Genomic DNA, 22,294 nt, shown 5'->3' with positions numbered 1-22,294 from the left:
GGTAGTACGTTAGTAGCACAGTGTAGAAGGTAAGTGTCATTTATTAAATCAGGGCATCATGCTATGTTGCAAGAATATAATGTAACGGGACAGATGCGTTACAGATTTGATGACTAAAATGGGCATTCATCAGGCGCACTAGACTTACAGCTGCAAAACAATCAACAAATTCATCGTTGTTTAAACTGCTTCCTCTACATTATATATGATACTATAAAACTTTATTTATCCCAGGAGGGAAATTAGTCTGCCAACAGTCATAAAAAAAAAAATACATGAAACATGAAATTAAAGCGATGAGTGGAAAGGATTGGGGATGTGCAAAGATTGGGGAGGGGGGGAGGGGAGGGAAGTCAGTCTACCCCACAACCCCGCGATTATCAAGGTAAGGCAATGATAAGGAGTGCACAACAGAATGTCAAGAGCAGCACTAGGCACACATAAAGGTGACATGGCAGTCTAGCAAAGTTACCACACTGCTACTTGAAAAAGATCAACAGGACATCTTAATGATCCCACAAGAAAAGATTCACAGCTGAACTTCATAGTCCTGTCATATTCATATTTGGATGACAATAAACAATGAAGTAATTAACACTCTCAGTAATAATAGATCTCAGCACGTATTCCAAAACCAAACCTGACGTATTTGGAAACCCAAGGACGAGCGGTGGTTAAAAGTTTGGAGGAAGCATAAAGGGCCTATCCCACTTGGGCGTCATTTGCGCGTCATGCAGGTGGCGTGCGAAGATTTTGTGAATCCCAAAATCCTGGGGCGCCGCGCGCGACTGCACGTCACTGCCTACGTCACCACACACCATGCACGCGTAATGCACGCCATGCGCACATCACGTGTGCGTCGTGACGCGTAAATGATGTCACGTAAATGACGCTCAAATGACGCCCGAGTGGGATAGGCCCTTAAGACTGCAGGAAATATATATGGTCTGGTCAGTTGAGCAGACAAAGGGCAAATTGAATTAAATCCAGAGAAGCTTGTGGTAATGCTTTTGGGGTGGTGTAAATATGTAGGGGAATATACTGTTGGGGACATCGACCGTTGGGGAGGAACAGCAACAAAAAACCTTAAGTACAAAATCAGAATAAGCAAATAATGTAGAATAAGAGTACGCGGTAGCACTTCGCAGAAGGAGAGTGAAAGAGGTGTTTTGTTTCAGAATCTGGGAGCCGTGGGGAAGATGCTGTTCTGTTTCAATTTAGAGGTCCACAACCAGAGGACTGATTATGCTCACTGAACAATCCAATGAGTCAGTATGTAAAGCACAGCAACTTTGCTGTGGCACACAGCAGAGGCCTGAAATGTCCTACCCCTCAATCTCTACCTCCTCCCTCTCCCTCTCCCTCTCTACCCCCTCCCACTCCCTCACTACCCCCTCACCCTCTCCACCCCCTCACCCTCCCCTTCTCTACCCCCCATCTCCCTCTCTACCCTCGTCCCCCTCCCTCTCTTCCCCCCTCACTCTCTCCATCTCTACCCCCTCCCCATCTCCCTCTCTCCGCCCTCACCCTCTCTACCCCCTCCCCCTCCCCCTCTCCACCCCCCTCCCTCTCCCTCTCTACCCCCCTCCCTCTCAATCTCAACCCCCCCCACCCCCCCCCCCCCCATCTCCCCCTCGAGCCACGCCTGCACAGTTGGGGGCTATGCTTGAGTGGATAGCGCGGGGGATGGGGGAAAAGGAGCAAATGAATATTAATATAATATCGGGGGGGGGGGTTAGTGTGTGTGTGTGGGGGGTGGTTAGTGTTTGATTGTGATGCCACAGGCACCCCCCCCCCCTCCCCTCAGCAACCCAATGGGTCCTCCTTGGTCTAGTAACTTTTAAATGTCTCTGATCATTGGACATTTAAAAACCATAAAGTAAGACCAATGATTCCAGCGGTGCAGCTTAATGCTAGAACACCGAGGTAATGTTGACCTCTTTGTTTTAAGTCCCTGGTGTCATTTGCACTGGGCGCCTTGTAACATCTTCGTGAAGAGACATCCAAATGATTTGGTAGTAATGTTGCATGCCCAGGGTAGTGAAGAAAGGGCAGTTTTGTAAACAAGAAGTTTGGGAGCTTTGTTGGATCTTGGATATGTTGCCAATGGAAAACCTTGATGTTGTACTTCAGATTTTGGGAGGTGATTCCCAAAAAACCTGAGAAACAGACTGCTGCCATGTTGGCACAATTGTTTTCTTTTGGAATGTGGAAGACCTGATTTTATACATAACAAGAGGAGTTAAGTATAGGAGCAAAGAGATCCTTCTGCAGTTGTACAGGGCCTTAGTGAGACCACACCTGGAGTATTGTGTGCCATTTTGGTCTCAAAATTTGAGAAACGATATTCTTGCTATTGAGGGAGTGCAGTGTGGGTTCATGAGGTTAATTCCCGGGATGGCGGGACGGACATATGTGGATAGGATGGAGCGGCTGGGCTTGTATACTCTGGAGTTTAGAAGGATGAGAGGATATCTTATTGAAATTATTGAGATTATTAAGGGATTGGACACACTAGAGGCAGGAAACATGTTCCCGATGTTCAGGGAGTCCAGAACCAGGGGCCACAGTATAAGAATAAGTGGTAAGCCATTTAGAACTGAGATGAGGAAAAACGTTTTCACCCAGAGAGTTGTGAATCTGTGGAATTCGCTGCCTTTGAAGGCAGTGGAGGCCAATTCTCTGGATGCTTTCAAGAGAGAGTTAGATAGAGCTCTTAACGATAATGGAGTCAGGGGATATGGTGAGAAGGCAGGAACGGGGTAAAGAATATGGATGATGAACCATGATCACAGTGAATGGTGACGCTGGCTCGAAGGGCCAAATGGCTCACTCCTTCACCTATTGTCTATTGTCTACTGTCCATAAAATTATGATGGGCATAGAATAGGTAACTATCAGAACCGCTTTCCACATTTAATAAATGTTGAAGACTAGAGGATGTAGTTTCAAGGTGAGAGAAGCAAAGTTTTAAGAAGATGTGCAGGCCAAGTTTTTTTTTTACACAGAGTGGTTGGTGCCTGGAATGCGCTGCCAGGGTGATGGTGGAGACCTCTACAATAGTGACATTTAAGAGGTGTTTAGATGGCCATATGAATATGCAGGGAATGGAAGGATATGGATCAAGTGCAGGCAAAGGAGGTTATTTTAAATTGGCAAAGTGTTCGTCATGGACATTGTGCGCTGAAGGACCTGTTCCTGTGTTATACTCTTCCATGTGTAGGAAGGAACTGCAGATGCTGGTTTAAACTGAAGATAGACACAAAATGCTGGAGTAGCTCAGCGGGACAAGCAGCATCTCTGGAGAGAAGGGATGGGTGACGTTTCGGGTCGAGACGTCTCGACACGAAACGTCACCCATTTCTTCTCTCCAGAGATGCCGCCTGGCCCGCTGAGTTACTCCAGCATTTTGTGTCTATCTTCTGTACTGTTCCATGTATTGTGCTCTAGAAATAACATATTTAAGACTGAAGGTCAGATGAAAACATCCATTTTAGATGCATTGATTGATTCAGTGGCTTCTAGTGGAATGCTGGCAGATATTCATGATATTTCATGTTGATACATTAAAAATATCTTTTAAGTGATGAAATATTTAAATACGTTTATGTTCAAAGGGAACTAAGCGATCTTGTACACAAGGCACAGAAAGTTTACATGCAGATAAAGTAAAAGATCAGGAAGGAAAATGGATGGTGGCTTTTTTTCCCCCAAGATGATTTGAGCACAAGAGCAGAGGTGCTTAGCTGTAGCTTTATAGATTACAAATGAAACCATAGATTTGCTCTCCTTTTCTGAAATACAGTTGCTGCCAAGGGTCTACAGCAAAACAATTACCAGATTGATTCCTGGGATCACTGGCTTGTTTGAAGAGGGAAAAAAATATGCAGACTTCATTTGGAATCTATATTCTTGTTTTCTTTATAAATAAGAGGAGATCATAAAAATTCAGAAAGCATCGATGGGTCTGGAAAAGATTGATGCATTAGGCCATTTTGCCCATCGTCTACTCTACCATTCAATCATGGCTGATCTATATTTCCCTATCAACCCCATTCTCCTGGCCACCCCATAACCCCTGACACCCTGACTAGTCAAGAATCTGTCAATATCTGCTTTTAAAATATCCATTGACTTGGGTTCCAATGAATTCAACAGTTTACCTAAATAAATTCCATCCCATCTCCTTTCTAAAGGTTTGTCTTTTTATTCTAAGATTATGGTCCCTGCTCCTAGACTCTCCCACTAGTGGGGCACCTTGCTTAGTATACGAGTAAAAAAGTATCAATTTTTTTCCATGGCGACCTTTTTTAACTCGCGAGCATTGTTCAACATGTTGAAAAATACGCCGTGACCAAGCTGAGGCCTCGTGTACGTGGGGACTACTCTCGAGCATGAAAGAGAGTTACGAAGACCTTCTACGACCACGTGTCGACCATGCTGCGAGCATGAGTCGAGGGCAAACTCGCGGATTAGGTCGCACAAGTGGAACAGGCCCTTTCGCTGTTACAATAGCTATATGAAAGGTCTGTCACATCTGTATAATTATAGATAATGGCAGAAAAGTCCCCCCATCCCTGCTTTGAATGCAGCTACGGTCCATTGAAAAATAACCTTCATTCAATGACATAGCTCTCAAAAAGTTTTACAATCTTCCCAAAGATTTTTGAGTTAAGATTATATCACACTCAAAAATCTATAATTCTTTGCCCTCAGTATTGAAGATTGGTTGGGATTGAAATACAAACAACAACTTCTATTTATATAAAATGAACGGTGACAAGAAAATATTCACTCGATCAACATCAATTCGTATGTATAATGCAATTTAATGCAATACAACCCTAGAAGGTCATTCAAAAACATTGCACAAAGTTCATGTTTGTCAAAACAGGAGTTATGAGAACATTGGTCAAGACAGGAAGACAGAAGGATCGTCCCAATTGAGGAATAAGAGGGCAAGAGTATAAACTTGGCAAGAGAATAACCTTGGTGTTGATAGCTGCAGATTAAGCCACCAATGGTGGAGTGATTAAAATCAAGATAACAGAATTAATGGAACACAAAATAAATTGTTTTCTTAGCCATACAGCATGGAAATGGGCACTTTGGCCATTGTGTCCATCAGGTACTCATTTATAATTATCCCACTTCATTCTCCGCACATTCCACCAAGTTTCACCAGGCTCAACCACTAAGGGCAATTTACAATGACTAATCAACCTACCGACTCACATATGTTTAGGGGCCACCACCTTACCATAAGGAGAACAAGCAAATTCTACACAGACAATAGAGGAGGTCAGAACTGACCCAAAGTCTTTTTTGGGCAGGAGCCCATGGGCTCAAACCTGTTAGGCAGCAGCTCCACTGCACCACTCAATTCTGTTGTAAGTATGTAGGAGCGGAGGTGTTTACAGAGAGAGGAGGGAGAAGAGAAGAGAAGAGAGTCATGAAGAGAGTTAAAAACAAAGAGGAGAATGTTATAATGAAGTTGTTGGGATGGTGGAGGTTTGAAGGGCCTCGAGTTCACAGAGATGGAATGAACGGGGTCAGTCAGGAGATAAGGAGTGTGTTGAGATAATCAAGTCTCGGGGTAACAATGGTCACGTTGTGGCAGCATCTGGTGGCTAGCCACGGGCATAGCGAATCCTCGGCTCAGGAGTGAGGGGTTAAGCTTGTATGTATATGTGTGTGTGTGTAAGAAAGAACTGAAGATGCAGGTTTAAATAGAAGGTAGACACTAAATGCTGGTGTAACTCAGCGGGTGAGGCAGCATCTCTGGAGAGAAGGAATGGGCGACGTTTTGCGTCGAGACCCTTCGCCCATTCCTTCTCTCCAGAGATGCTGCCTCACCCACCGAGTTACTCCAGCATTTTGTGTCTACAGTATAAATATATATATATACTAGACTAAGTGGGACCCGTGGGGTCCCATGTTCACACGGGAGGGCTGGTTCTCCCAACGCAATATTCCAACTCTCCACCAAATCCAATATTTGTGGCCAATCTGGAGTGCTAGTATGGGTATTGTGGGCTGAAGGGACTGGTTTCCACAGGGCTAGTATGGACATTGTGGGCCAAATGGATTATTGGGTGACGGCTCCGTCACTCAAGCCTGATGTGCTGGCAGCTCATTCACGACTGGTGGGCGAGCAGTTGACTCTCGGCTATTCCTTGAAATTCCTTGAAATTCCATTTCAAGCAGGGTGCAAGGCCACCAAATTCAAATGCAGTTTCCAACCATTTCAAGCAGGGTGCAAGGCAACCAAATTCAAGTGCAGTTTCTTACCACTTCAAGCAGGGTACAAGGCCACCAAATTCAATTGCAGTTTCCTACCACTTCAAGCAGGGTGCAAGGCCTCCGAATTCAAGTGCAGTTTCATACCATTTCATGCAGGGTGCAAGGCCACCACATTCAAATGCAGTTTCATACCATTTCAAGCAGGGTGAAACCACCATAAAACCACACAAAACACCACATAAACACCACACTCACAGTTCAGTAGACATTCAGTCTGTTCAGTTGATTCACAGCTCAGAGTCGTGACCTCTCCCCCATCTTGCAGAGACTGAGCCACACCCACACTTCCGGGTTTTATAATCCCTCCCCCCTCCCACCAGAAGGGGCGTGGCCTTCATGGCGTGATTGACAGGACAGAGATTCTCAACAATTTTTTTTAAACAATAATAAACTTTTATTTGTCATTGATGGGAAGAATCCTCTGCACCTAATGAGCGGAGGGGGACTGAGTAAGATGGCCAAAAATCACAGCCGTAAGTGGTAGTGTTTTATCTAAAATCAATATACAGTGCAAACAGAAAGTTGTTCAGTTACAACCACCAACAACCATTTGCGGCACAGGATTTCAAAGCAACCACATTTACATTTTCAAACCACATTAAGGGCACTCACAGTTGAGTAGCCATGTGTTCAGTGTTATTCACAGCTCAGAGAGACGTAACCCTCTCGCTTCCTCCATCTTACAGAGACTGAGTGAGGCACAACACTTCCGGGTTTTAATGTCCGTGTACAGCATCACACGGGAGGGCAATATTACACCTCTCAACCAATTCCAATATTGCTCGCCAGTGGGGGGGGGAGGTGCGCTTTCTGTTGCTCTAGTATGGGTGTTGCAGGCCGAAGGTACTGGTTTCAGAGGGCTAGTATAGACATTGTGGGCCGAATGGATTCTTGGGCTGGCAGCCAACTGTTGCAATGATTTTAAAAGCCAAGCCAATGCAAACAATTTGGCTGCAGCCACCCGACAACCAAAATTCATTTTGTGAACACAAACTTTTTAAAAAGGCGAAGCAGACAATTGGGCAGCAGCCACCCGACAACCAAAATTCATTTTGTGAACACAAACTTTTTAAAAAGGCGAGGCAAACAATTGGGCAGCAGCCACTCGACAACCAAAATTCATTTTGTGAACACAAACTTTAAAAAAAGGGGAGGTAAACAATTGGGCAGCAGGAACCCGACAACCAAAATTCATTTTGTGAACACAAACGTTTTAAAATGGCAAGGCAAACAATTGGGCACCTGCCACCCGACAACCAAAATACATTTTGTGAACTCAAACTTTTTAAAAAGGCGAGGCAAACAATTGGGCAGCAGCCACCTGACAACCAAAATTCATTTTGTGAACACAAACATTTTAAAAAGGCGAGGCAAACAATTGGGCAGCCGCATCGAGGGGACTCACCGTGGAGTAGATGTGCGTTCAGTGTTATTCGCAGCTCAGAGAGCCATGACCCTCTCACTTCCTGGGTCTGACAGAGACAGAGTGAGGGACTACACTTCCGGGATTTAAGGTCCCTCCCCCCTGCCGCCAGCGGGGTCAGCAGAGAGAATGGCAAATTAAAAAATAAACATTAATATGTCTCTGATTTTTCATCGATCGGAAAAATCCTCTGGTCCCGGAAGGCGGAGGGGGGCTCTGAGCGAGGTGGCCAAAAATGACGGCCATAGGTGGCGGCGTTCTCTCGGAAATCGCAGCACAGTGGGCCAAAAGCAGTCAAGATCAGACTTTTAGTAATATAGATATTCAGTTATTATAAATATCCCTATGTACACATACACACACACATATATACATAAATGATTGATGTATTTACTTAAACTCTATAGAAAAAACACCTTTGTTTGACACAAAGGCATTATACAACCATAAATTTTACAAGCTCAATAACGTTGTCAAGCATTTAAAGGATAAATAGTCTTGCTTACACTCCTACTCCATTTGCTGGGTGAATTTGCCTCTCATTATGGTGCTTTATGAGAAATCTTAAATTAGTTTAAGAGCCTCCAATGAATGAGGTGACAGATTGAAAGACATAAAGATGGGATATCTCTTCATAATACACGACAACAGATTTCAACAATAATATGAAGGAGACATTACCTTGGATATCAGGTACATAATGTATACAGATCATATGTAGGAAGGAAGTGCAGATGCAGGTCTAAACCAAAGATAGACACAAAATGCTGGAGTAACTCTGCGGGACAGGCAGCATCTCTGGAGAGAAGGATCAGGTGACGTTTTGAGTCGAGTCTGAAGATGGGTCTCGAGCAGAAATGTCACTCATTCCTTCTCTCCAGAGATGCTGCCTGTCCCGCTGAGTTACTCCAGCATCTTGTGTCTATGTATGAAAATCATGTGGGTAACTGGTGGTGATACAGTAAGCTTTGCTGCAAAACTGTCACTAGCAAAATCTAAAACAATCAGGCTAATGATTTTGTTGCAAATACACGCAAGCCAAAAGAATTTCCGACCATTTAAAATGCTATCAGTACAATATTGCGCCTAAGCGCAGTGAACATTGCCTTTTCATTGAACAAAGGTGTGTCTTTAATCATATTTCAATGCATACATGTTTGTCACGTACCTTATTGGGACTTATTGCTGTTATTATCCAGACACACTGTGCATTGCTGTCATATTGGAAAGGGAAATTGGGAGACACAAAGCTACCAGCTGGACCGTTCAGATTAACTCCACAAGTTTTCACTGGAAAAGAGAAGAAGATTGTTAGATGTGACCTGCCTCAGATAAGAAACAAAAATGACCAGAAATATCTATTGAACTTTCTCAGAAAACATCACCAGGATTACCCATTTTGGTTCTGTAACCAGTAACTTTAGCAGAAGAGCAGAAAGAGTTCTGAATGAAATTTAAAAAATAGGCTTTATATCACTCTTCTATTGAATTACAGCAGCTAATACAAAGAACTAAGAAACTTAACAGCATAGAGCTTCAGTTATAACTTTATTACACATATCCACTTTTTTCAAAAAATATTTTTATATCAAAATAATGCATTATAAAAATGTGGAGCTGAAGAACCTTTGCTTTATGTCTATAAAGTTTATTATATTATACATATCAATAAGAAAGGATAATCATTTAAAATCTTTTAAATATGGCACATCCAAAGGTAAGGTGGCATGCCCTATGACTATGTGAAGTTTCTGTATTGTGTGCCCAATCCACTGATCTTTGCATTAACAGCATAATAATTCTTCTTTGAAAAATTATCAGGCATCAGGCAATGGGGAAAGCATAGAATCAACAGGAGATATTCAACTTTACATGTCCATTGCTGTCTCTTTAAAAATAGATATTCAGTTGGACCCATGTGCTTACTGTTTTAAAAAAAAATTCCAAACTTCATTTCAGTGTAGATTTAGTAATGCAGAGCAAAGGAATGAAGGCCAGATTGATGTGGGTTAACTGATGCCCTCTGCAGAGGCATTGAAGACAAGCAACCCTTATTACAAGGGCTGAAAGAGTCAGACCTACACTTCTGGTCAACAACTAATGACCCATTTTTGAAAATTAAGCACAAGATGAGAACAACCAGAACTTAATTCACTCACTGGTAATTTACCCTGCTGACACGCAACCCTCAACTATGAATAATAGATCCTTGATGCATTAATACATTGGACACAGAGTGCCACTAATTGAACTCAGTGCCAATGAAGAATCAAAGGGTGCAGGAGGAGCATTTTGTCAACAATCAACAATCACTTGGTTTGAGTAGATAATGCAGTCAAGCAGACTTTGTTAATTAAATAAGCAGCGGTCTGTTAGATTGTGTTGACTTTCCAGTGCATCACAGCTGTTATTGGCCTGTCTAATGGAAAGGAATCACAGAATTAAAAAAAAAACATGTTCCATTCAGTGGAGATCTTTTGAACGAGTTTAAAAATAATTCATCTGGAAGCCCTCCCCCCCATGAAACTGGTTATGACCCCACTTTGATTTAGCCACATGGTGAATTCCCTCCCTTAAATTAATAATAATCAATTAATCTCTTCTAAATACTAAAATTCTGGTCTATTCGATTAGGGGTGACAAATACTAAGAAGCAGGCATTGAGGTACTTTCAATTCTCTTTGATTTACTGAGAAACTAACCACTCTACACCATTGATATAGACATTCAAAATAAAAGAATTTACCTTTGTTTAGAATCAGAATACAAATTATTAAAATATGCTTAAAAAAATGAATGCAAAGGGTAAAACAATTTCAAAGTTTGTAATCTGCAGCTCTTCATATGTAGATTGGCCCTTCTGATCATGAGACTGGATGTTTACTTGCAACTAATGATTCCATTATTCATGCAGTACCAGCTTAGAGCTTTGTTGGATAAATCAGCTCGGGTAGTTCCAAAATACACTTGCTGCACAGTACTCTCAGCAGTTTTAATATGATTGTTATTTCTACAGTTGTGTGATATAAAGAAGCTGCCCTGGGCAGGTTCCAGCTTCACATAAGGAATACAATTTGCAGATCCCATTTACCCACCCAGCTTCTCCTATCCCCTACCATTCCGATCAAAAGCCAGACAAGCTCAGGATTCTCCCGTGTCTCCTGCTGAGCTCTATATCCCCATGTTGAACAATCTCTCAAATCTTAGTCAACTATCACACCCCCTGAACAAACCATCCTACATCATCAGATATGAAAGAGAACACAGGCTTTAATCAGTGACATCTAGAGCTCTAGGGGCTAGTGGAGTCAAGGGATATGGGGAGAAGGCAGGCACGGGTTATTGATAGGGGACAATCAGCCATGATCACAATGAATGGCGGTGCTGGCTCGAAGGGCCGAATCGCCTCCTCCTGCACCTATTTTCTATGTTTCTATGTTTCTATCTCTTAAATCCTTTGCTCTGGTCACATACTTTTTCTTGAACCCCTGGCACAATTAACATTTTAACGCTACCCTTCCTTGCAACCTAGACCATAAATGATCACCCTACACTATGGTTTTACAGAATAAAGTACCAAAATGAAAGCAAAGGCAAAAATAATAAGCAACTCAAAATAAATGAGTAGTACTAAAACATTGGAGGAATTGAGCATCCATCAATGGTCCTTTTTTCACTGAATCTTAATGTACCTTTTATTTATACTTTAAAACAGTAACACTAATGTGTATGTCATATAAAGCTGAAAGGCCTTCACCGAAAAACAGAAATATGATGTCTATTTCATTACAAACTTAACATCTGTGACCTATAAAATCAAAAGTAATTTCCTCGACGACATAAAATCCAAATGTTTGTCAAACTAATCTAGAAAAGATCAGTTAGCAACTTCCTCCCATTAAATTATCACTGAAATGGGAGTACAGAAAGACATGTGTCTGGATAACATTGCCAATTTGCGGGTGGCTCCAAAATTCTTCTCAATTTGATGGTTTCATTTTCAGCATGCACAGGACTAATCTATAGGCAGATAATTGTGGCAATACTCAGCAAGGCAGATAGCATTTGTGGAAACAGAAATAATATTTTAGGTCAATGATCTTTTATTAAAATCACAGTTGCTTCCTGACAAGTGAGTATATCTGGCATTGTTGACTTTATTTCAGATTTCCTGCATCTGCAGTATTTTATTGTTTGGATAAAGCTGATATAAGTTTACTATAAACAAATTAAATTTAGTAACAGAAGTAACAACTAAACTATTGAACAATAGGTTGCTAAAAGCACTTAATAAAGGGCCTGTCCCACTGTACGAGGTCAATCAAGAGTTCTTCCGAGTTTTCCCCTGATTCGAACTCGGAGAATGTCCATAGCGAGTCCGTAGACATTTGTGAATGTCCCGTAGCAGCTCGTATGAGTAACAGTAGGTACTTGGGAAATCCGGTAAACTTGTGACATTTTTTTCAACACTGTGAAAAATGTCCACGAGGTAAAAAATACTTGTGATGAAAAAAATGGTTACTTTTTACTCGAACGAACCGCTATGAGATATCCACGAACTCCTACGGACCTGCTACAGACATTCTCCGAGTTCGAATCAGGGGAAAACTCGGGAGAACTCTTGAATTACCTCGTACAGTGGGACAGGCCCATAAGAATGAGCAAGACCATTCTTGAGTATGAAAGGTCCTGACCAAAACATCGCCAATACATTCCACAATGTTGGCCGACCAGCTGAGTTACTCCAGCATTTTGTGTTCTGCTCAAGATTCCAGCATGTGCAGTTCTTTATGTCTCTGCTTAGGTCCTTGGGTCTCATACATATGTTTATTTGACCAAATTAATCAGTGATACAATCGAATGACATGCTTGTATTAATAATTATAATGCCTTGTAACATATTATTGTCTTTATTGTCATGTTTCCTTCTGCCACAGAAGACTACACAGCTCAAAGAAGCTATTCTGGCTCTCAGGACATTCCTAACAATCTCTTCACCCCTTGTTACTCCTAAACCTATTTTCTCATACTTGCTTATTAATAACATCCAATCCCAATCTTCAGACTACCCAACTACCAAGGGAAAATTAACAGCAACCAACACAACTTTGCGATGTTCTGGCCCCCAATGGAAATGAAAAATATTCACAAGGCATTTGGGCAAAATCCACAAAGGCAAACCAAAGGTCCGAAGCAAACCCGATTTGATGTGACTTACCACTGCAGCATCACTCCACTACCTAAAAACAAGTTTACGCTCAACTGCAACACACTATGGGTAAATAAAAAATATTCCCCTGCAATATATTACAATTTGTTCTAACGTAGGCCAAGGACTATATATACATTTCATAATGTCGATTGGCTTTCGTATAAGTTAAGGCTAAAAACATATCTGCCTTTCTTTCCTTTAAAAAAATGGTAAAGACCTTACCCTCTCATCAAGCTATTTTCTAATACTTCAATAGATAATACACAATGGACAATAGGTGAAGGAGTAGGCCATTTTGCCCTTCGAGCCAGCACCGCCATTCACTGTGATCATGGCTGATCATCCACAATCAGTACCCCGTTCTTGCCTTCTCACCATATCCCTTGACTCTTCTATCTTTAAGAGATCTATTTAACTCTCTCTTGAAAGCCTCCAGAGAATTGGTCTCCACTGCCTTCTGAGGCAGAGAATTCCACAGATTCACAACTCTCTGTGTGAAAATGTTTTCCTCATCTCCATTCTAAATGGCTTACCCCTATTCTTAAAGGCCCCTGATTCTGGACTCTCCCAACATTGGGAACGTCTTTCCTGCCCCTAGCCTGTCCAAACCCTTAATAATCTTATATGTTTCAATAAGATATCCTCTCATCCTTCTAAATTCCAGAATATACAAGCCCAGCCGCTCCATTCTATCAACATATGTCAGTCCCGCCATCCCGGGAATTAACCTTGTGAAACTACGCTGCACTCCCTCAATAGCAAAAATGTTCTTCCTCAAATTTGGAGACCAAACCTGCACACAATACTCCAGGTGTGGTCTCACTAGGGCCCTGTACAACTGCAGGAGGACCTTATGAGCTTTTGGAATGCTTTGCTACATTAAGGATGCTGGAGTAATATAAATTGCAGAAAACTTTTATTTAATTGTAAAATGAGCAGCTTAAACACTTCAGAATAACTGTGATGCACAATATTATTCAATTATAAATAATCTGTATTTACACAGTTATTTTATTGATGTTAAGTTCACCACTTCAGAGGAATTGAATTAGATTTTAAGGGTTGCTAATGTCATGAAGCAGAGATTTTCATCAATCAACACACACGTAGAAGGCTTCCACCACAATCAGATAAATGGCCAATTAAATAATTTCAGATATTTTGTTATCTTGGTTGGTTGGTGTTGTCCAAATTGCTGCTTGGGTTTAGGCTGCTTATTATAAAATTAACTTGATTGGATGTCAACACTCTGCTGAGGTGTAAATTTAACAATGGAAATGAATACTACAAGAAGCTTGTACATATGCAGTGTTTAGTTTAGTTTAGAGACACAGAGCGGAAACTGAGGCACACCGACCAGCGATCCCCACACATTAACACCAACCTACACACACTAGGGACAATTTACATTTATACCAAGCCAATGAACCTACAAACTGAAACGTCTTTGGAGTGTAGGAGGAACCTGAAGTTCTCAGAGAAAACCCACGCGTTCACGGGGAGAACGTACAAACTCCCTGTACACAGCACTCATTGTCGGGATCGAACCTGGGTCTCCAGCGTTATAAGTGCTGTAAGGCAGCAAAACTACGGCTGCGCCACCGTGCCGCTCAGTGACTTGCATGAACACCAAAATTGTTTTTTTTGCGAGTTTTCTGCAATTTTCTACAGCAGTTGCATAACCAATCTTTGGATTGTTGAATCTTTTCAACATTATATCAATTATGTGATTTTCTAAAAACTCATAAATAGCTTGTCACATGCTTGAGAAAACTGCTACATTTTATTGGCTCAGGCTTTGTGGTTATGAAGACAATTGATAGTCCCTTCTGAAGTAGATGCATGCAAGATAAATGTAAATATTTCGTTTTTAGTCATTCTCACTCTGTGCTTTCGTGGTGAATGCTGTTTTACATAATCTCGAGAAATCAGAGACAATAACATGTTATATCATTTGAATCTTTTCTCAGAAAATTGAATCTAAGGAGATATATTTTGAAATCACAAGTACATTAAATGAACTGTGTGTGAGGAGAGCAGGTTACCAGCTCACAGCAGGCCACTTGAGATTTTGTTTGGAAACTGACACAACAATCACTTCTGGCAGTTGTATAAAGAAACTTTATTAAATAACTAGACCAAGAGGGACCCATTGGGTCCCGTCCACCAACGCGGGGGGTGGGGGGGGGGCATCATCACACGGGAGGGCTGGTCCCCGAACGCAATATTCCACCCTCACCCATAGCTCTCAACTGCGCAGGCGTGGCTGATGGGTTCCCGTTTTGACAAGGAAGATGGAGGCATTACTGTGCAGGCTAAGTGCTGACCTGTTGGGTCTGCTCCCCCAATGCAAGGTTCCACCACTCACCGATTCCCCCAACATAAGCAGTCCCCCCCAACTCAATATTCCACCACTCACCCATAGCCCCAACTGGGCAGGCGCGGCTCATTTCTCATCATCCCCCAGCACTCCCTCCTCCTCCTCTTCACCCTCTCTCTTCAATCCTAGAGAGGGAGGGGGTAGAGAGGGAGGGGTGGTAGAGAGGGAGAGAGGTAGAGAGGGAGGGGAGTAGAGAGGGATGGTGGAGGGAGGGGGAGGGGGTTAAGAGGGAGAGGGGCAGAGAGGGAGAGGGGCAGAGAGGGAAGGGGATAGAGAAGGAGGGGAGTAGAGATGTGGGAGTGAGGGTAGATAGGGAGGGGGAAGGTCGTGGAGCAGTGCCAGTACCTGGAACTCGGCCTGGTTCTCGTACCCAGCCTGGCCCTGACTTGGTTTCAGCGGCAGCTATTTTTTGCACTCCGGGCTCGGCTCTCACTTCAGCTCAAGCACCAGGCTCGGCTCCAGACAGGGCCCATGGCACCATTCTCGCCACCAGGTGTTGGGTGTTGGCGGTCACCACCACATCCCAAGCCCCGGGCTCAGCTCTCACTCCAGCTCCAGCCCCACCCTCCCCGTCGGGCACTGGCAGTGGCCGCCTCGCGGGTGCGCTGGAGTGCCCCTCCCTCCCGGAGTGTCCTGTCCTGCCTTGCGAGTGCATTGCGACGTCACTTGGGGGTTTTTTTCCGAAAAGGGTGTGTTTTCTGTTTTTTTTTAAAACTTTAAATGATTAAAAAGTGCAGAAATATAGGTGGGAATGAGGAATATATTTATCGCCTCGCCGGGAAAAACGCGAGTAGAATGTGTGAAAATGGGAAGGCTGTGGTCCAGCGTTTGGAAGAACATAGGAAAATAAATATTGGTACACACACATACACACAGACAGCCACAAACAAGACAAAGAGTTTTAGTAATAGTATAGATAGATATAGATACGACACCCTTCAATGCTGTGAGGGCACTGAAACCAAACACGAGGCATGGGACATCCAAAGCTTTGGACTTTTGGAAAATCTATTTGGACTTTTGAGAAACAATACACAAATGCCTACCTATGATCAAGGAAAATATAATCTTTCCAATTAACACATTATCATGGTCATGTTTATCAATCAATATTTTGGTGTGTATGTGTGTGTGCGCACACGCATGTATGTTCATATATGTGTGTGTGCATATTCAAACAGTTATCCCTTAATACAATTCTTAAAGAACATTGTTTTGGGTGTTTGGCTTCTAATATTCAGATGTACCCATTGTACATGCCATGTCATGGAACCATTTGTCGACACAAAAATAATGAAATAAATTGTGCAATTGCAATTAATGAAATTATAATGTGCTCAAGAGTATAAAGCCTTGGTTTGCTCTGAGTTAAGAGAGATACACCTGAGAGATTCTCACACCATGCATCTGGGCTCTATGAACTCATTCAAAGTCAAAATTGCTACAAGAAGACCTCATTGACCCATTAGATCCATGCCGGCTGCAAAAAGAGCCAATCCTATCAGTTATATTCTCTTTATTCCCCCATGGCTTTGAAACTTATTCTCTCTCACATATTCATCAATTCTCCATTGATTCTTTTTGCCATTAACCTACTGGCTAATTTATGGCAATCAATTAACCTAGCAGCTTGTCCTTGAGATAAGGGAGACAACTGGAGCACCTTGCATAACGAAGAGAGTGTGCAAATTCCATGCAATCAACACCCGAATTCATGATCCCGCTTACTGAATCCGAGGAATCTACGCAAAATGTTGTGCCACCATGCTACCTCTTTCATTCCTATATTTGTATGAAGAGATTGCAATGTGCTGATCAAATCATATGCATCCCATGAGAAATAGGCCACAAAGAAAATGAAATGTAAAATGGAGAGGTTTGAATGAAAGGATTGGTGGAATGTACTTGGATATTTAAGAAATATTAACCAAAGTTTACACGATCAAATATTTTCAAAGCAAATTCAGGAAACATTTTGCGAGAAGGATCTCGACCCGAAACATGGACTTCTCTCCAGAGATGCTGCCTGTCCCGTTGAGTTACTGGAGCATTTTATGTCTATCTCCAGTGTAAACCAGCATCTGCAGTTCCTTCCTACCTGATATTAATATCATGTGACAAGCAAACCACCATGTGCTAATTGACACCCTGGTTGATATGCAAGACTTGCATTGTCCTGCCATCTTAATAAACCACATATTAACAATAATTACCAAAAAGACACATTGATAGCTTTCCAGGAATTGGTTTATATGCCTCAAAATAAATAGCAAATCAATGTTTCAGAACGTTGATACACCCTTCAACATTTCTGTTCATATTAGATAGTGGTACTTTTAATAATGGTATATTATTAATTAAAATGTCTTTTGTGTCCTTATGCTATATAGTGGCTCACCACTGCTGTACACATTGTTGCGCTGTTGGAGTGTTAAGTGCAAGGTCTGCAGTAGTACATGGATTATCCAGCAATGGGTATGGCAGTAGGTGTTGCATTGTCTGGGTCTGTGTGCCACAATCAAAGGTTGTTGTACCCTCGATCTATCCCCATTTGAGCATTGTCACCCTTAACCGACAGCAACCACAAATCTTGACAACTCAAAGAAAAGTGCAATCATCTGAAGATCCAAAAACTGTAACAATTTTCAAAACTTAAAAAACTAAGAAAATGATGTTGTCCCTGTTTCTGATGACCATTGTAGAACCATCAGTTTGCAAGCATTTGTTTTCAGTAAGAGTCTTTCAGTGATGCCTTTATTACAACATACATTAGATTTATGAGAATAAAAAATCCCAGGAATTACACAAAGAATTTGCACAATAGATTATTAATTAATTTAGTGATCATTCCTATCAAGAATCAAAATAGACAACAACAGAGAGAGTGAGATGTCTTAAAGGATTTTGTCAATCTTAAATGTGTGAATGAAGTGGCAAGATTTTAATTAAGATTTTACTGGCAGGATATAGAACTATATTTAAGATTCACTGGCAGAATATAAAATCCAGGTGGAAAGTCAAATGATTGCATGGTATTTAATCATAAAAGATAATTTATTCAATAATAGGCTCACTTTGCCAATTGCAGTGGTGTAATGTGCATTTATATATTTTTTTGGTATTTGGTTATATTGGAACTTGTTGCACAAAGGCTTATGTTGCCTATTTCTAAATCTTGCATTCACTGGCATCTTCCAGTGACATTCATAAGTTGTTCTATTTTAATTATTTTTGTGTTTCTATGGTCTTTTGATAAATTTATATATTTAGATTTAAAATAGTTTTGAAATATATCTAACGTACTGAAGGGTCAGAAGCTTTCAGAGCATAAAGGGCCTGTCCCACTTAGGCTATTTTTCGGCCACTGCCAGAGACTGTCATAGTCGTAGCAGCTCGCCGAAAAACCGGCGAATGGACTCCCCTTCTACATAAAATTTGAAATAGAATCATTACTTTAACAACAACAAAAAAAACGATGAGAGCACCAGTGACAACCTACGTCACCTGGAGACTACCTACGTTAACCTGGTAACAACCTACGTCACCTGGCGACAACTACGACAACACCTACGTCAGGAGAAGTCAAGCTACGCTCATTGGCGTCAAACCCACTGTCGCCGAATGTCCCGAAAATGTTTCAACATGTTGAAAATTCAGCGGCGATCAGAAAGACACTACGACTCTTTGGGCGACTGAGGAGACTACTCACGACCATACAGGCAACACCCCAGCGACCATATGGCAACAGCCTAGTCGCCTGTAGTCAGCTGAAAAATCGAATAAGTGGGACAGGCCCTTAAGGGAGTATGGCCTCAGGTTAGATTCTTCACAACAGCTGGGGTCATTGATTATTTTAACCCTCCTCAGGCACACATCCAATTAACAACTTACTGATTTAACACGGGTGTGGAGATGAGATATCAGCAAACAAAAAAAGAAAATCATGCTAGATTGTCATGCTTCCTACATCACTACATTCATTTCTTCCAACATCACTCTGTTCCTACATCCTCCTAATCTCCCTAATGTTCCTGATCTCCCGGTGGCTCAGCACTTCAACTCCCCCTCCAATTCCGAATCCGACCTTTCTGTCCTGGGCTGCCTCCATGGCCAGAGTGAGGACCACCGTGAATTGGAGGAGCAGCACCTCATATTTCGCTTGAGCAGTTTGCACCCCAGCGGTATGAACATTGACCTCTAATTTCAGGTAATCCCTGCTTTTTCCTCCCCTTCTCAGCTCTCCCTCAGCCCACTGTCTACGCCTCTTCCTTACTTATTTCCGCCCACCCCTCACATCAGTCTGAAGAAGGGTCTCAACCTGAAACGTTGCCTATTTCCTTCGCTCCATAGATGCTGCCTCACCCGCTGAGTTTCTCCAGCATTTTTGTCTACCCACAGTATTCTTATAGATTGCCTAGAAAACTGGGGCGGCCTGTCAGATCAGGTACTAAATTGGTTCCAATCTCATGGAAGGAAGTACTTTATTAGCCTTGGTGACTATATGCCACAGCTGCATGATATACCATTTGGTGTAGCACAAGGTAGCTGCCTTCGCCCGCTACTCTTTTCCTTGTATATGCTGCCGCTAGGAGGAGTTATCAGACAGCATAATGTAAATTTTCTAAGTTATGCCACTGATGCTCAGTTATACCTCTCTGTTGAACCCACTGATGCAAATGCCTTGTTCTTTGACTTCCTGCCTATTTTCTATAAAAAAAATGGATGAATGCTAACTTTCTTAAAATCAACGATGACAAGACAGAAATGTTATTACTTGGATCAAATCCCAAGAGATTGATGTTACTCGGTAAACTGGGAAATCTGACTGCCAATGTCAAATAAGAAGTCACAAGCCTGTGGATAAAAATTGACAATGATCTTAATTTTAAATCTCACATAAATAAGGTAACAAAGTGTGCTTTCTATCACCTCAGAAATATTACTAAATCACGGCCTTTCTTAACTCAATATGACTGTAAAAAACTCGTATATACTTTCATATCAAGCAGACTTGATTACTGTAATGCCTTATTTACTAGTCTGCCCTGAAAATCCACCAACAAGTTACAGCTCATTCAAAATGCTGCAGTCCAGCTTTTAACAAATACCAAGAAAAGGGGAACATATCACCCCAGTATTATACTCCCTTCATAGGCTCCCTGTGAGATCCAGGATAGACTATAAAGTCCTCCTTCTTGTCTATAAAGCCCTAAATGGCTTAGAAGCAGCATATTTTACAGAGACCCTCCTTCCCTATGCCCCTCCTCGAACACTCAGTTCCGCTGCTGCCGGCCTGTTAGCCTCTCAATGCCGCAGCAATCAGAAAATTGGTGAAGCAGCCTTTTTCAATAATGCCCCGAAGCTATGGAATACCCTACCCTGGGCAATGAGAGACGCCCACTCAGTTGACATTTTTAAACTGCAGCTAAAATCTTATCTTTTCAATCAAGCTTTTAACTGGCTTTACTTCGCCTGATGACATTGTAAAAATTACCTTTATTCTCTTGTATTTATCTCAGCATACCATTCAGCAGCTTGTCTGCTCATATAGTATATGGGACTGTATTTGACCTTAGTGGGTTTATTTTTTGTCCTTTTACTCTCAATTTTTCATTTTTTAATCTATATTTTTATATAATTGTGCTTTTTATGCTATTAACTGTCTATATCCTTACTGTTTTAAATTGTATTTTAGTTTAGACCACTGTTCTTGTGGGAAGCACTTTGGGTTGCATTCAATTGTATGAAAATTGTAATACAAATAAAGTTATTATTATTATTATGAAATGTATGTTTTTTAGTTTGTTTTATGTGGGGGTTGGGAGGAAACTTTTTCTAATCTCTTACCTCGACGGAGATACGATTTTTTTCCATATCGTATCTCCGTCCGCACTGCGGCCTAACATCGAGTAGTTGGCGGCCTCTGCTGGAGACCAATTTTGAGAGCTCCACCGCAGGTGCCTGCTAACTTTACCAAGGGTCGACCTCAGAGCTCCAACCTTGGGTGCTTGCGGACTTTAACATCATGGAGCCCGCAGTGTCTGGTCAGAAACCGTCTTCAGGGATTCCAAGCCCCAGGAGTTTCGACCGCCCCGACGCGGGAGTTTTGATCACCCCGACATAGAGGCTTCGACCGCCGGCTGCGGGAGCTTCGATCGCCCTGACGGATGGTTCGACTTCCATGACCACGGGGGAATAAAGTGGAAGAAGATTGAGCTTTTTTGCCTTCCATGTGTGTCTTGTTGCTTATTTTTCGTAAGCTGTATGATAATTTGCATATCACTGTACCTTTATCGGTACATGTGACAATAAGAGACCTTTGAAACCTTTGAAAGGATGATTAATAATCATAAGATTTTTAAAGAAAAGATTTGGCAGATATTAATCATTGAAAGAGACGTACTATGGGAAAAACAGATTAGTGGGATTTGTGTTCCACTGGTCTGGTAATATTATCAGAGATATGATGAGGGTCAAGTAGCATCCTTCAGTACCAAACTCATGGAATGGATACAAGATGTAACTAAGATATTTTAATCAGTATCTGACCCATGTTGCATTTAATATGAGCATTTATTAATGTTGTGGGAATTGGAAAATCTGGTGTTTTATTCCAGAACATTAATTTATTTTAACTTTGTGAGCAAAAACCAAAGGCAATACGTACAACTAAATATGGTTCTATTAGTATGACCATTGTGTGAGAAAAACCCAATAATTTATTAAAATATTTGATTTGGTCTGAGCCATCAAATGCAAGAAACATTTTTTATTTCTGTCGAATGTGATTTCCAGGTCTGAGTAATTAATCATTCAGCAGCAATTATTAATTACTGTATTCACAATAAAATCATGAAATAAAAATAAAGAGTTATCTTCAACCCTTTAGTCACACAGTACTATTATCAATTAATCAATTAATCAAAAAATACCATAAAGCAACATTTTACCTATTGTCATGGACGCCAGTTTGTTT

The 22,294-nt window shown here is 41.6% G+C and overlaps 1 protein-coding gene across 1 annotated transcript in view; it reads right to left on the bottom strand.

Moving 5' to 3' along the window:
* Positions 1–22,294, bottom strand: part of csmd3 (CUB and Sushi multiple domains 3) — a 751,933-nt gene that overhangs the window by 661,108 nt on the left and 68,531 nt on the right. The window contains 1 exon segment of the mRNA XM_033020379.1: positions 8,895–9,016. Within this exon segment, the coding sequence (XP_032876270.1) occupies positions 8,895–9,016 (122 nt within the window).

Source organism: Amblyraja radiata, chromosome 4 (genome assembly GCF_010909765.2).
Source record: "Amblyraja radiata isolate CabotCenter1 chromosome 4, sAmbRad1.1.pri, whole genome shotgun sequence".
Taxonomy (NCBI): Eukaryota; Metazoa; Chordata; class Chondrichthyes; order Rajiformes; family Rajidae; genus Amblyraja; species Amblyraja radiata.
This window is presented reverse-complemented; position numbering and strand designations above follow the sequence as displayed.